Raw genomic sequence first — 12,962 nt, forward strand, 5'->3', positions numbered from 1 at the left:
GTTGAAGATTCAGGTTTCCAGAAACATGATACAAAAACAATTGTTATTAGTCTACATTGTAGAATGGCTTTAAGAAATATAACCTAACAAGACAAATCATAGTTCATTTTACAAACTGTAATTTAATAAAACATAAATGAATCAATATATAAATGTCTGTAGCCTAATTTGTAGATGGGGAGGAGCAAGTAGGAGCAAAAGAAACTAGAACAACAAATCAAACTTGTAGGGTGGGTTTTAAGAAATGCAAACCAAAAAATACAAGTCAAACTTAAGTTTAAAAAAACAAGAAAGCTAATGCTGGAAATGTGTGAGGGTGTGTTACCTTCAGTGCTGTGTTTGGTATGGAGCCTCTCTGTTTTGGTTCCTCCAGTCTAGACTTAATGCGAGAGGTTTCTGTGGTTGGAGTTGTTGGCCCTTTCTTTGGTTTGGAATCATCATCCTGAGCATACAAAAAATAAATTATTTTGGAATCCGGGGGATACAAAAAATATACTGGTTTTTAATCATCCTCAGGCTGCAAAAATAAATTGGTTTGGAATCATTCTGAGGATACAAAAAATTAATTGGTTTGGAATCCGGGGGATACAAAAAAATAAAGAGAACCATAGTGTCTACCAAGTCTACTTACTTGTAAAGTAAATAAACAGGCCTAAAAACAACAGTAACAGCCATTTTACAAGTGCCCAAGTCAATTTTGGAGTTTGAATTAGTGTTTAAATGTATAGGTCACACATATTTCAATGTTTGTCCATGATAATAATAAAAATGATAATAAAATGATAATACATAAATATTTAATCTATCCAAACATAAAAAGATAATAGAATTTTAATTAAGTTATTTTAAAGTTTATTGACAGCATGAGAAAAAAAGAGATTGCACTATGTCCAGCTATACAGTTCTGTGTGTTTTAAAACTGTATGAAAGAATAAAACAGCACTGGAGGGAACATGAAAGAAGTCTTACTGTAGTGCTACTGTTGCTACTGCGTCTGATGTTGCTTGCTGCAGGGTTCAAGGTCGTCGTTCCCTGTGGCCTTAAGTTGCTTGAACCGGCTGTTCTAGCTGAGCGTGCGGTTGTTGGACTAGATGCATTTGAACTGTTCGCAGAAGTCAAAGGTTACAATTTTAAAAATATTTTAAGGAATCTATAAAAAAATAAATTACTATAAATTGGTGTCTAAATAATTTATTTTATAAGAAATAAATAGTTAAAATTGCATGCAATTAATTTTAAATTGCAATTTATATTTTATATTTAAATATATAAAAAACTAGACATAGTTAATATTTCAGTAAGTGTTAGTTTAGTAATTATATTAAGTTTAATTTGGCATTATTAGACTGATATTTGTGGTATAATGTACGTCAGCACTTTTTTGAAAAAAAAAAGTTAAAATCTTAGTGGAAATAAAAATAGCACTATAAAAATAACATCTAGCAAAAAAATTATAAAAAGCAATTACTGATTTTTTTTTAATAAAAAAAAAAGCTAGTTTAGATAGAAAAAAAGCTTAGTTTGATAAAAATGGTTCACAAAGATAAATTTATGTACCAAATTTTTTTGTAAAACAGTCTTTGAAATTTTCAAATAAACACAGCACTAAAATACAGATACAGTTGTTAATATTGTTTAAATAGTCCTCATTCACCCAGCTACTAGGCTATTACCACATCCAAAATATTTATATGTATATACATATCTAGTGTGTACAATAGCTAATGATAAACTTGTAACCAAAACTCTTCGACTGTCTGACATCAGAACACTGAGTGCCTTATCTAATCTATTCACGTGGACAACATGAACAACTACCTGTCCCCAGCTATCTTTGTCCTCCTGACCGCCTGGTTCTGGCCGGCAGTGGCCGGGCCATTGGCCCGAGGCACGGAAGATTTGTTTCCTGTGGGCTTAGCTAACTGGGACATGGAGCCCATGGGGCTGCTGGGCTTGGCCAGCTGAGACATGGAGCCACTGGGGCTGGTGGGCTTAGCAAGCTGAGATACAGAATTGCGAGGGCTTGGGCTGGGCGAGACAGAGGGGGTCGTGGAGGTGCTGGACTGTCTTGAGTTCTCAGAGACACCACTGAAATTTTGGGGAGGTGGCATTAGAATTGAAAGCACAGAGTATAAGGGGGTTGGGATATAACAAAGAGGAAAATTCACATCAAACTTATGAAAATTGAAGGAAAAAGCACACCAATTGATAGAGAAATTATATAAGTAAGGAGAAATAAGGCTGTGCAGGATAATTTGGACAGCGCAGGTGTATACATACATAATAAAATAGTAAATAATTTAGACATAGTATGTGTAGCGCACACACACACTCGCACTGCCATAAATAAACAGCTATTTTGGGTGCTGTATGTTGTGTTGGATAAAGCTAAGTGAATACACATTGTATTGCCGTGTTTAAGTAGGTGCTTTTGTGATCAAATTGAAAAAAAATTGTGAACAGCAGAAAATAAAACTAAATGGCCAAAACAAACTTCACACAAGCAAGGTGACTGGAATAAGGTTTGATCAAATTTAAAAAAAACAAAAAACTTCCCCGTATAAAACAAGCTAGCCATCACAATTGATAAATAAAAACAAACTAGGGTTAAAAAAAAAACAACAAGGAATAGATTATTTTAATTTAAATTATCTCCTTAAATTAGAAACTGAACAAATTCAAGACTCAAATTATTAAGATGTTTGTGAAAATATCTATTAAGTAGATAATTTTACTGATTTATAAAATTTGGAAAAAAAAACAACAGAAGTAATAACCCCAGAGAATGGAACATCAAGTAAGGACCAAGGAAAAAAAAAGAAGCTTTGATTCGGTTTATTGTGTAGGGCAAAAACCTAGCAAACAAAGCAAAAAAATAAAAGAAAATTCACACAAGCGGGATTTCAAGTTTGACATGCTCACTTTCTGTTGATATAGTTAAGGGTGTCCACGTGTTGCGAGTTAGGCGATGGCTGGCCGGGCTTCTTGAGGGTATCAGACGCGGCACGTCGATACTGGTTACTGGTGGCAAGCCTTCGCTGCTCTTTGAAGCTTTGGGAGCTGAGAGCATTTCTGTAGGACGTTGCAAGGTGGTTTATGTTACATGCTTTTCATTTTCACTTCTCATTGTAATCATAAAAAAATATCTTTTATAAAAAGCATTCAGTATGTAAGCAGCCTATAATTGGCCATCATTCTGCTAATGCAAGCTAGAATTAGTCATTCACAAAGCAAATTCAACCAAAATAAAAATGCCATATGCATGTAGCTGAAGACTAAACCATTACAACTTGTTAATCTCTAGCCAACCCAGCGTGTTAAGTATTCATCCATGCAGGTATATATAAAAATATTATTTATTTTCATTTTTAAATTATTATACTAAGATATTTTAATGATAGCTTTTTTTGTGGCTTTATAAATAAGATATTTAAAAAACTTACAATAGTTGCAAATGTAAACAGATGTATAGTTATATTTCTTATATAAATATTATAACTGCATATATCCTATTGATGAAACAAAGTTTCACAGCACACAAGACACTTGCCTATCTACAATTAGAAAATTAACATCTAGGGTACAACATAGAAAAAAAATGCTACCACACCAGCTGATAAGAAAGCTCAAAGATGACTTTTCCATTAAAACTTTATACACAATAAGAAAAAGACAACACCAAAAATATGGTACGATGGAAGAAAAAAAATTTATGGATATGGCATGATGACTATTCTTTAAAAGTAACTTGGGATAGGATTAAAAATTAAAAACCAATAAAAAACCAACAACCCATTGAACGTTACTACTTAAAATATTCCTGATACGCCATTTTTTTAGAGTTGATTTAACTAACAGTCAAGAAAACATAGTCATCCAGTTATAAACCTTTGTTTATTTTCTCATCTTTTACTTCACTATATCAGAAGAGCATGCTAATCCAAGAGTAAAGAAAATGACAACTGGCACTTGTTTAGTATTGCTACTGTTAGACTAGGACAAGAAAAACAGTGTCAGCCTAGAACTAAATACAGAATAAAAAATCTCATGTTGAAACAAGAGATAAAAGTAATCAACAAAATACAACAAAAATAGATCACAACTAAAGCAAAAAATAAAAAATAAAACTATCAACCAAAAACTAACTAAAACACAAACACAACAAAATAATTTAACTAACATAACTAAATAGATCGGTGTCATTTACAAGAATTTGACTAACTCTAAGAGTTAAAACATTACAAAAAAAAGAACCCCAAAAACAATATAAAACTAAATCTATGCTAAACAACATAAAACTAATATTAACATAAAAAAATGTATAATTAAAGTTAAAAAAAAATTAATGAGAGGATATTTCTCAATAAATAAACTCCTTAAATTTAATAAGAATATTCAAAAGATGGTTTAAGAAAATTTCTTATAAAAATGTACGTTGAGATGAAATAATGAATCTGAGTGCTGGAAACTTATTAATTAGCACAAATGAATAAAAACACAAAAGAAACAACACAGACTAAAGTACACTCTATGTTCAACCACTGAACAATCAAAGTGTATGCCTATGTTTTAAATAGCAAACTGTTCCAAATCATACCTATACTCATTTTCAGTTAGGATGTAGTTACTATCTGTCCTTTGGTGCTGCGTCTGCTGTGGCATTGGGTATGTAGATGACGATGTCTGGGAGGGGCTCAGGGGCGCTGATAAGCCATGCAGGGGCAGAGATGTGGGTGGTTGTGGTGGCTGATGGAGGGAGGATGAGTGTGTTGGGGGTGGGCGAGGGTGGGAGTTGGGCTGGGTGTAGCTGTAATAGCTAGAACAAAGAGCAACAGAAAAACAATCAAAGTCAGCAAAATCTAATCTATTTGTTCATGTTTGGTGGCCTGTTTCAGCTATCCATACCTTATGTAGAATTTTTGTATAACATATCAAAATAACATATTTATTATAACTATTTTATAAGGTGTTTAAATTTTAAATTTATTTAATTATAAATATAATTTTAATTTTTTTTTTTAAATTATAAAATAATTATGTAAATTACATTTTTTTAAAATGTAAGTAAAGCACTAAATGGTTAAATTTACTAACTAAGCAATTACTGTAGCATTAGTATGAAACTGCTCTGTTGCAGTAGGCAGCAGCAGCAACATTCATTGAAACGAGCCACCACATGTGTGTTAATGATATGTACACAATACAATGACTAAAGCTTTATCACCTCCACTCTATATACAACCCCCCTTCCTCAGTTGAGATATAAACCAAAACCAGAAAATGCTTCAAATTTATTCAACTATTTACAGTAGACATATTTACATTACTAAACATCTTATCATAATAAAATGACTACATGTTTTTTTTTTAATAAAAATAAATTTATCTCATGAAATATTGAACCAAAGGTTAGAGGTGTGGGTTATAAATAATAAATATGGTTACCCAAAGCCACTTATGATTCATATAAGGGAAGGTTCTAGACAACTTTGTACAGTTAAGGTAAGACATAACAAGGTTTTAAGCTTTTTATATTTGGCAAACTCAACTCAAGGGTGTTCTAGAACAATTTACTCAAAGAGATTCACATTTTTGTACACTATCCCAGAATGCAAGGATAACAGATTAAAAGAAAAACCTCCAACAAGTCCAATTATTAACTGGACATTGGTCAATATTAATATTTTGACCAAGAAGTAAATCTTTCTACAAGTGGGCCAATCCTTATTGTTCTAAAGACTTGTTATATAGATTTGGACATGAATAGAGTAAAAACATAATTCTAGAGGTAAAACGACTTGAGAAATGTTAGTAAGGGCTGAGAATATGGCAGGAATTGGTTAAGGATGGGGAATGGTATGTATAAACTAAATAGATGGGCAATACAAATGGAAGTTAGTAAGCATCAATGGTATCTATCACTCATAATGATGGCTATCAAGTACACTATGGAAACATGGATAAAGAATAGATTAGTGACTAGATGATACATGTGGTAGAAAGTTGTGAGGTATAATAATAGAGAAGGAAATCTATAATAATAAAGAAGGAAAGGTATAATAATAGAAAAGGAAAGGTATAATAATAGAAAAGGAAAGGTATTATAATATAGAAGGAAAGGTATAATAGAGAAAGAGGTATAATAATGGAAATATGGGACTGCGCGGTCTAGAGCTCGGCTGCTAACCTGAGAGTCTCAAGTTCGATACTGGGTTCAAATCACTGGAACTTCCCTGAGTCCACCAAAACTCTGATTGGTACCTAATTGAAGTTAGGGAAAGGTAAAGGCGGCTGGGCATAGTGCTGACCATGCTACCCTTTCATATGCCAAAGTCTCTGAAGCAGACAAACTCAACTTCATCTGCCTTGGGCATGAATGGGAAATGATGATGAATAATGGAAAGGTATAATAATAGAGAAGGAAAGGTCTAATAGAGTAAATAAGGATAGAGTGGATAAGGTAAAGCCACAATCACTAAAAAGTTGTGGTTGTAGTTATAGCTAGAAACTGTGTTAGATGCAACAGTGCTGTGTTAGATGGAGAGATGGTATAGTTATACTTTCCCAGTGTTAAATGGAATGATGGTACTGTTAGATTTTGCCAAGTGTGTTAAATGGAGTGATGGCACTGGTAGATTTTGCCAAGTGCGTTAAATGGAATGACGGTATAGTCATCTTTGCCAATGGTATTTATTATTTAATGGAAAGAATTTGCCATGTGTGTTTAAGATACCCACTGCCTTAGTACTGTGCTAGTAGGTAAAATTATATTTTCCCACTGTATTACTAGCTAACGTGAGTTGTTTTGTTCTGCAGTAACTGCCTATATGTTGTTATATGACAAAAAGCATCTTTAAAGCAGGTTAAATTTCACTTCTAAACAAAAAATACTGATAAACCGAATTAACTTTTACTATTCTCAAATTTAACAAAGTATTTAATTTAATTTAATTTAATTTAATTACAAGTTAATTGAAAAATTGGATTAATTAACTGTCAAGATAAATTCTTATTCTTAATTAGATACAACACTGTATTGCAATAAACAAATCTTGTTATTTAAATCTATGGCATGCTCTTGTAAATACTAAAGCTGGGCTATGTCAGAGGGATAAAGCAAGAATAGAGAAAGATAAACTTTTAAAAAGATTCATGCTGAAATAAGACATACCCAAACTTCGACACATTTCTTTTTTTTTTTTTTAAAACAGAAAAGTTGAAAAAAATAATAATTCAGTCTGCAGTTTAATTGGTATTTCAATAAGTTTGAACAAACCACATGCACTAAAGTGTAAGGGGTAGGAGGGCAAATGAAGATAAAAATAACTGGACATGCCTATGACATATTGCATGAGTCGTAAGCATGATGCAGTTTCTGCTGTATCTTATCAATGTGTGTCACAGGGTACAGTTAAGATCTGACTGTCTTGTATAAGCATACAAGCTATGAGCTGCTGGTGGGACTAGAAAGGGTGATGTTTAAAGCAGATTCTTCCACAGTACATACACAACAAGGATGTTCTTTTTCTTTCTACCAATCATAAACAGAGGGGTAAGGAGGGTAATAAAACACCTAATCCAACAATATCAGATTATAAGATCATAATTGCTACTTATAAATATCAATTCACCAGTTGAAACATCAGTTCATATTTACAAATAGCAGTTGAGCAACAGATGAGATGATATTTATAGTTTTCGTTGGTCAGTAAACAAAAAGTATCATTTTGTTTTACTTAAGTGAATATTTAGAAATATTTATAAATATATTTTATATCAGTAACAAATGATATTTATAAATATAGATCAGTACTACAACATTTACCATTTATAGTATGCTTACAAGAAAGACATTGCTAAAATATTAGTTAATTGGTATAAATATAGTGTAAATATTTACACTATAACAATTATATTTATAAATATCATTTATCACTAGAAAGAGGATATTTGAAATTATCAAGTTTTTAATTAGCAAGATTAAGGTTATATAAATATTATTAATCTCTCAATAGTTTAGTATTTTTTTAGGATGATATGATCAGAAAGACCTGACCACAAAAAACATATACATATGTTAAAGTTGTTAAGTTATTGAAGTTTAAACATGCATTCACATACTTGTTGGTGATTTTATTTCTGTCTGCAGGTTTTGATTCTGTGGGTTTCTGGATTTCATTGAGTTGCCTCAGCTTGTTGTCCTCTGTGTTTCTGGGGATGGAAGAGAAAACATCCTAAACAAAAATTAAAAGAGAGCACCAGTGTAAATCCCTTAAAAGACATGCCACAAGATAGCTAAAGTAATTGGTATCTGGAGTTTTGGCTAAAAAACACAATTATCCAAACAATTGATGCGAATTCTTCTACTGGTTATTTACATTCATCTCACCATTTAATAAACTGACATCCATGGATGAGAAGAATGTCTATTCCAAAATAGATGCCTACATACTTCAATCAGCAATGTCAATAAATGTGTTTATACAAATGGATCTGATTTTAATCTGACACTTACTTCTTATAAAATGCAATTATATTTATACAGAAGATATGATACAAAGGATAGATAAAAGAAAAAATATAAATAAATAAAATTATGTTTAAGTGTTTTCATGGAGTATTACAATATGGAATTTAAAAAAATAACTTACTGGTTGCGAACACTTTCTTGTAGTCGCAGTAATTCTCCCTGTCTGGCTGCCTCTTCTTCTTCCTCTCTCCTCCGATTCTCCTCCTCTAGCCGGAGTCTCTCCTCTTGTAAAAGAGCTTCCTCCTGCCTCCGCTGCTCCTCCATTCTCTCCTTTAAAAGCTTTTGTTCCTCTAACAACTTCAATGCTGCTCGCCTCCTCTCCTCCTTCTCCCTCTCCTCCTCCTCTTCTAAATGCTTCACTCTCACTTGTTCTGCGTGTTTTTTCTTCCTCTCATACTCAGCTTTCTGTCTCTTAAGCTCCTGATATGCATAGTCAAGAAAACAAACATTAAGCAATTCTGTTTTTCAAAATTAACTTTAAACTACAATAATGACCATTTATTTGCTAAAATGGAAATGAGAAATGTATGTTATAGACAATGATGAATAACTATGTTTATATTTTACAAACGCATGGAATCTTCTTTCAAAATGTCATTAGGGGTGAGGTATGTGATTAAATTAAAAAGCTGGTTATGGATATAATAAAGACTGTTGTAAAAAGTTTAAAAGGAAAGCTCGAGTATATTAAATTGTTATTAAAAACCTAGTTGAAAAGAATCACTAGAAATTTTTTTTTAAAAGTAACAAAAACCAGACTAAGGCTTGGAGGATATATAATAGAAAACAGCTAGAAGGCCTATTTTAAAATAACACAACTATTTTGTGGTTTGAATTAAAGTTTCAGATTTTAACAGGATATGTTAGTTAACTTTAATTTTATAAATTTCTTCATCAAGCAGAACATACAAAGTTTTATCTGCCTGTACACCAGACAGGCTGAATCTTACACTAACATAATCCATTTTTTGTATTTATCTATTGTACTTTGTCAGAAAGACAGACTTGTTTCAATGAAGATAAAAAAAGTTAATAACTAAACATCCTGGTTATCACAGCAACCAAATAACCATCTGAAAGGTAACTTCCATGATGCATAAATAATAGTCGTTGAGTAAAGCAGTTAAGCATATACTAAGGCTGAAGTTCCTAATTAGTTGTTTTAAGAAAGGGCTAAGCGCCATGCTTTAATTCAATCTAGAATTCATGCCAGAAGCTTATCTAGGAAAGTTAAGTTTTAACTACAGCAATGTACCAAAATCATCAACCTAAACCTGAAAGCTTGCTAAACGATTGTAAAACAAGTAATGTTTTAACTGCAGCAATGTACCATAATCCCAATCTAAACATGAAAGCTTGTTGTTACGTTTGTCTGGGGAAGCAATGTTTTAACTACAGCAACAAACAATAACCAATCTACATCTAAATGCCTGTTTAATAGTGAACTAAAAGCAAAGAAAAAAATGTAATGCCTGCTTAACCCATGATTTAAGTTCATATAGGCAGGTCTATTTGAATGCTAACAAAAAAATAACAAACCTTGTGCGAAAATTGATATAAATAGATTTAGCTTAATAATATTGTGTTAGGGAGAAATAGCAGTAGTTATCGCAGTAAAGAAAAACAAAAGCTATATATATATGTACTGTCGATACAAGTGCAGATGATTCAGTTGTAAGTGCAAAGTCCCATATTGAACAAAAAAATGGTTTGTTATTAAACATTAAAACTGTTTAAAAGGGCAGGGAATAGGTCAAATGAGGTGAAATAAAAATGAATGCAAATAACTAGACTGACCCTAGTAAACTCGTCCTCCATATCACCTGTCATAATTATAGGTGGCGTTGGTGGAGTAAGAGGAGGGCTAGTCTCCCCTTCATGCTCTGACTCACTTGGTGGGCGAAAAGAACTAGTGCTGTAGTGCGAAGCACTTTTAAGACTAGACGAGTTTGACGGTGTGCGATACAAATGATTTGCATGATTGTCTGCTTCATAGGCCACTCGAGTAGAGTGGTAGGTGGAATGTTCTGAACTTATACTCTCAGACTGTGAATTTTGTCTCGTAGGGTAGTCAGAAGAGCTTCTAGGACGCATCTGCATGCTGCCGGATTCTGAAGGCTGAGGGCTAAATGATCGATTGTGTAATGCGTTTTGATTGTTGTTATTCTGGCTGGTAAAAGACGGACTGGGTGCACCAGGTCTGCTGCGGAATGGTAAGCTCGGTGATGGAGGGTACATGTTGGAGGTGTGAGTGGAGTAGCTGGATGATGTAGGTATGTGGGCGTGTGGGTGTGGCGGGGGACGGTGGAGTGGGTGGCTCGAGGTCTCTTGCGAATGGCCCCGCTGACTCAAATGAGATGCCACAGGTGACATGCGTCCGTACCGAACAGGTTCCTGATTACGAAACTCGTGCGGGTGTAAAGCACCCCGGAGGCCGTTAGATGCGTTATTGCTGTAGCCCTGCAGGTGATGATAATGAAGATGTTGCTGCTGCTGCTGATTGTAAGGGAAACTCTGAGCTGGTGCTTGTTGGCCCTCACTGTCCCCTCGTCCACGATTGCTCTCGTCATGCAAAGGAAAAACCTATGATATTTTTTTCACACATCATTCAATTGGCATGATGGGTGGAAAAATGCCAGGAAATGATGAACAAGGCAGAGTGCAGTTAGAAAAAAAAGCCGCATGCCATGAAGCAGCATGTATGGTGATGGATGTATTGCATACACCACAAAGATATAAAGTCATCATCAATGCCATTATGTTGCACGGGTTCGTTCATGGTCGGGATAGTGTTCAGTTAGATGGGGATAATAAAAAGAAAAGAAAAAAAAAACAACATACATTAGTACAACACTTAGTAATGACATGCTAAATAAAAATAACTAAATAAAATTAATAAGCAAATGAAGACACTAAACTAACTGATTAAGACATACTAAATGAAATATTCGAACTCCATTGTTGTTTTTTTTTGGGATATTTTTCAGACTTTAAAAAAAATAAATAAGTAATACATATAAAAGAAAGTGTGTGCTAAAATGAAACCTAGTAACATATATATATTATCAATAAATACTTAAGCTGTGTGCTTGATAGTGAATTAGAGTGTTACTGACACAATTAAATAAATCAACTAACGTTGTGAAATGTAATATGACATGATAACTATCCATGATGAATGCTGCTGTCTTAATTTTTTCATTAGCAACTTTAACAATAACTTAATGGAGAATCTATTCTTAATCAATATAAGCCCCAGCACGCTAGCCTAAAACCTCACAGCAACATGCCACATCAAATTTGAAGCGCCTAAAATAACTTACACCTTAAATTGACAACCAAATTAAAAAAAGCACTTAAAAATGACATTTAATAAAAAATAATAATATTTAACACATCATGTAAAGCCGAAAATAAAACGTAAACCGTTTTAGATTAACATTTAAAAGCAAACACGTAAATAAAATAATGATGATAATTATTTGTTAATATAACATAACTGAAGACTGCAAAATGTCAACTAAATGAACCCTATCAGCTCACTGTGAGACGCTGAGCACAATTGATTGAGAATAATAAAATTAGTGGTTTGATTAAAACTAAAGACTGGAGTACAAGTACAAAAAAACAACACATTACCTCTCCACTTTGCCACCCATTCCTTTCTGCTCCATCACATGTGCTGTAGCCTGAATCATTGCTGAGGACTGTGTGCCTTTTCCATTTGGATTCAGGAGCACCCAGCATGGTTCGGAACTCTTCTGATGATCTAAAAAAAGATTTTAAATTACAATTTAAAAAAACCATCCATTATTTTTTATAATTATGTCAGTCAATTTCAGATACAGCACTAAATTTCTTGGAAACATTTATTTTTATTAGCACTAAATTTCTTGAAAACTTTTCTTTTTATTAAACTAAATTAACTAAGAAACTGTAAATCTTAAGTAAGAAACATATAACTATAAACACACTTACTGTTGTGGTGGTAATGACTTCCTTGAAAATCGCTTCATATCATTATCACTGTTCATTATTATACCCCTCTTTCTATCCTCTTTAATAGCTTCTGTATGGAGGTATTTCATAATGTGCTGCCTTCCTTTTGTGCATATCTGAAATGTTTCATCATATTTATAAATTCAGTCTTCCTGAGCTGAAACAATGACTTAAACTGAAGCAACAGACAGAAGCAGTACTTACATAGGCTGGAGGTGATGATAATGGGTTGTGGTCCAAAATAAATTGTTCCAAGGTTTCCATTTTACGAAAGACAGTAGGAATTCTTTCAATTCTGTTACTAGAGAAATCCAGTCGAAACAACTGTAGTCGACTGATTTCTAAACAGAAACAAGTTTGCCATTAGAAATAACTTTAATAATTTATATTCACTTCAAGTGTTTTCTACAGAAAAAACAACAAAATACGTCAT

At 33.0% G+C, this 12,962-nt stretch overlaps 1 protein-coding gene across 8 annotated transcripts in view; it reads right to left on the reverse strand.

Annotated features, from left to right (window-relative positions):
- Positions 1-12,962, reverse strand: part of LOC131957907 (leucine-rich repeat and calponin homology domain-containing protein 1) — a 30,306-nt gene that overhangs the window by 12,812 nt on the left and 4,532 nt on the right. The window contains exons 5-16 of one of the 8 annotated variants that reach the window (XM_059322741.1): positions 12,734-12,870; positions 12,509-12,645; positions 12,170-12,299; positions 10,328-11,113; positions 8,652-8,950; positions 8,122-8,211; positions 7,172-7,189; positions 4,598-4,816; positions 2,923-3,072; positions 1,819-2,088; positions 970-1,102; positions 326-442 (exon numbers count right to left, since the gene is read on the reverse strand). In XM_059322741.1, coding sequence (XP_059178724.1) covers positions 326-442; positions 970-1,102; positions 1,819-2,088; positions 2,923-3,072; positions 4,598-4,816; positions 7,172-7,189; positions 8,122-8,211; positions 8,652-8,950; positions 10,328-11,113; positions 12,170-12,299; positions 12,509-12,645; positions 12,734-12,870 — 2,486 coding nt within the window. Of the gene's footprint in view, positions 1-325; positions 443-969; positions 1,103-1,818; positions 2,089-2,922; positions 3,073-4,597; positions 4,817-7,171; positions 7,193-8,121; positions 8,212-8,651; positions 8,951-10,327; positions 11,114-12,169; positions 12,300-12,508; positions 12,646-12,733; positions 12,871-12,962 lie in introns of all 8 variants that reach the window. The other 7 variants (XM_059322740.1, XM_059322747.1, XM_059322742.1 and 4 more) reach the window with 7 other exon arrangements.

The sequence above is a fragment of the Physella acuta genome, unplaced genomic scaffold (genome assembly GCF_028476545.2).
Source record: "Physella acuta isolate Inbredline_101_S28 unplaced genomic scaffold, ASM2847654v3 ptg001278l, whole genome shotgun sequence".
Taxonomy (NCBI): domain Eukaryota; kingdom Metazoa; phylum Mollusca; class Gastropoda; family Physidae; genus Physella; species Physella acuta.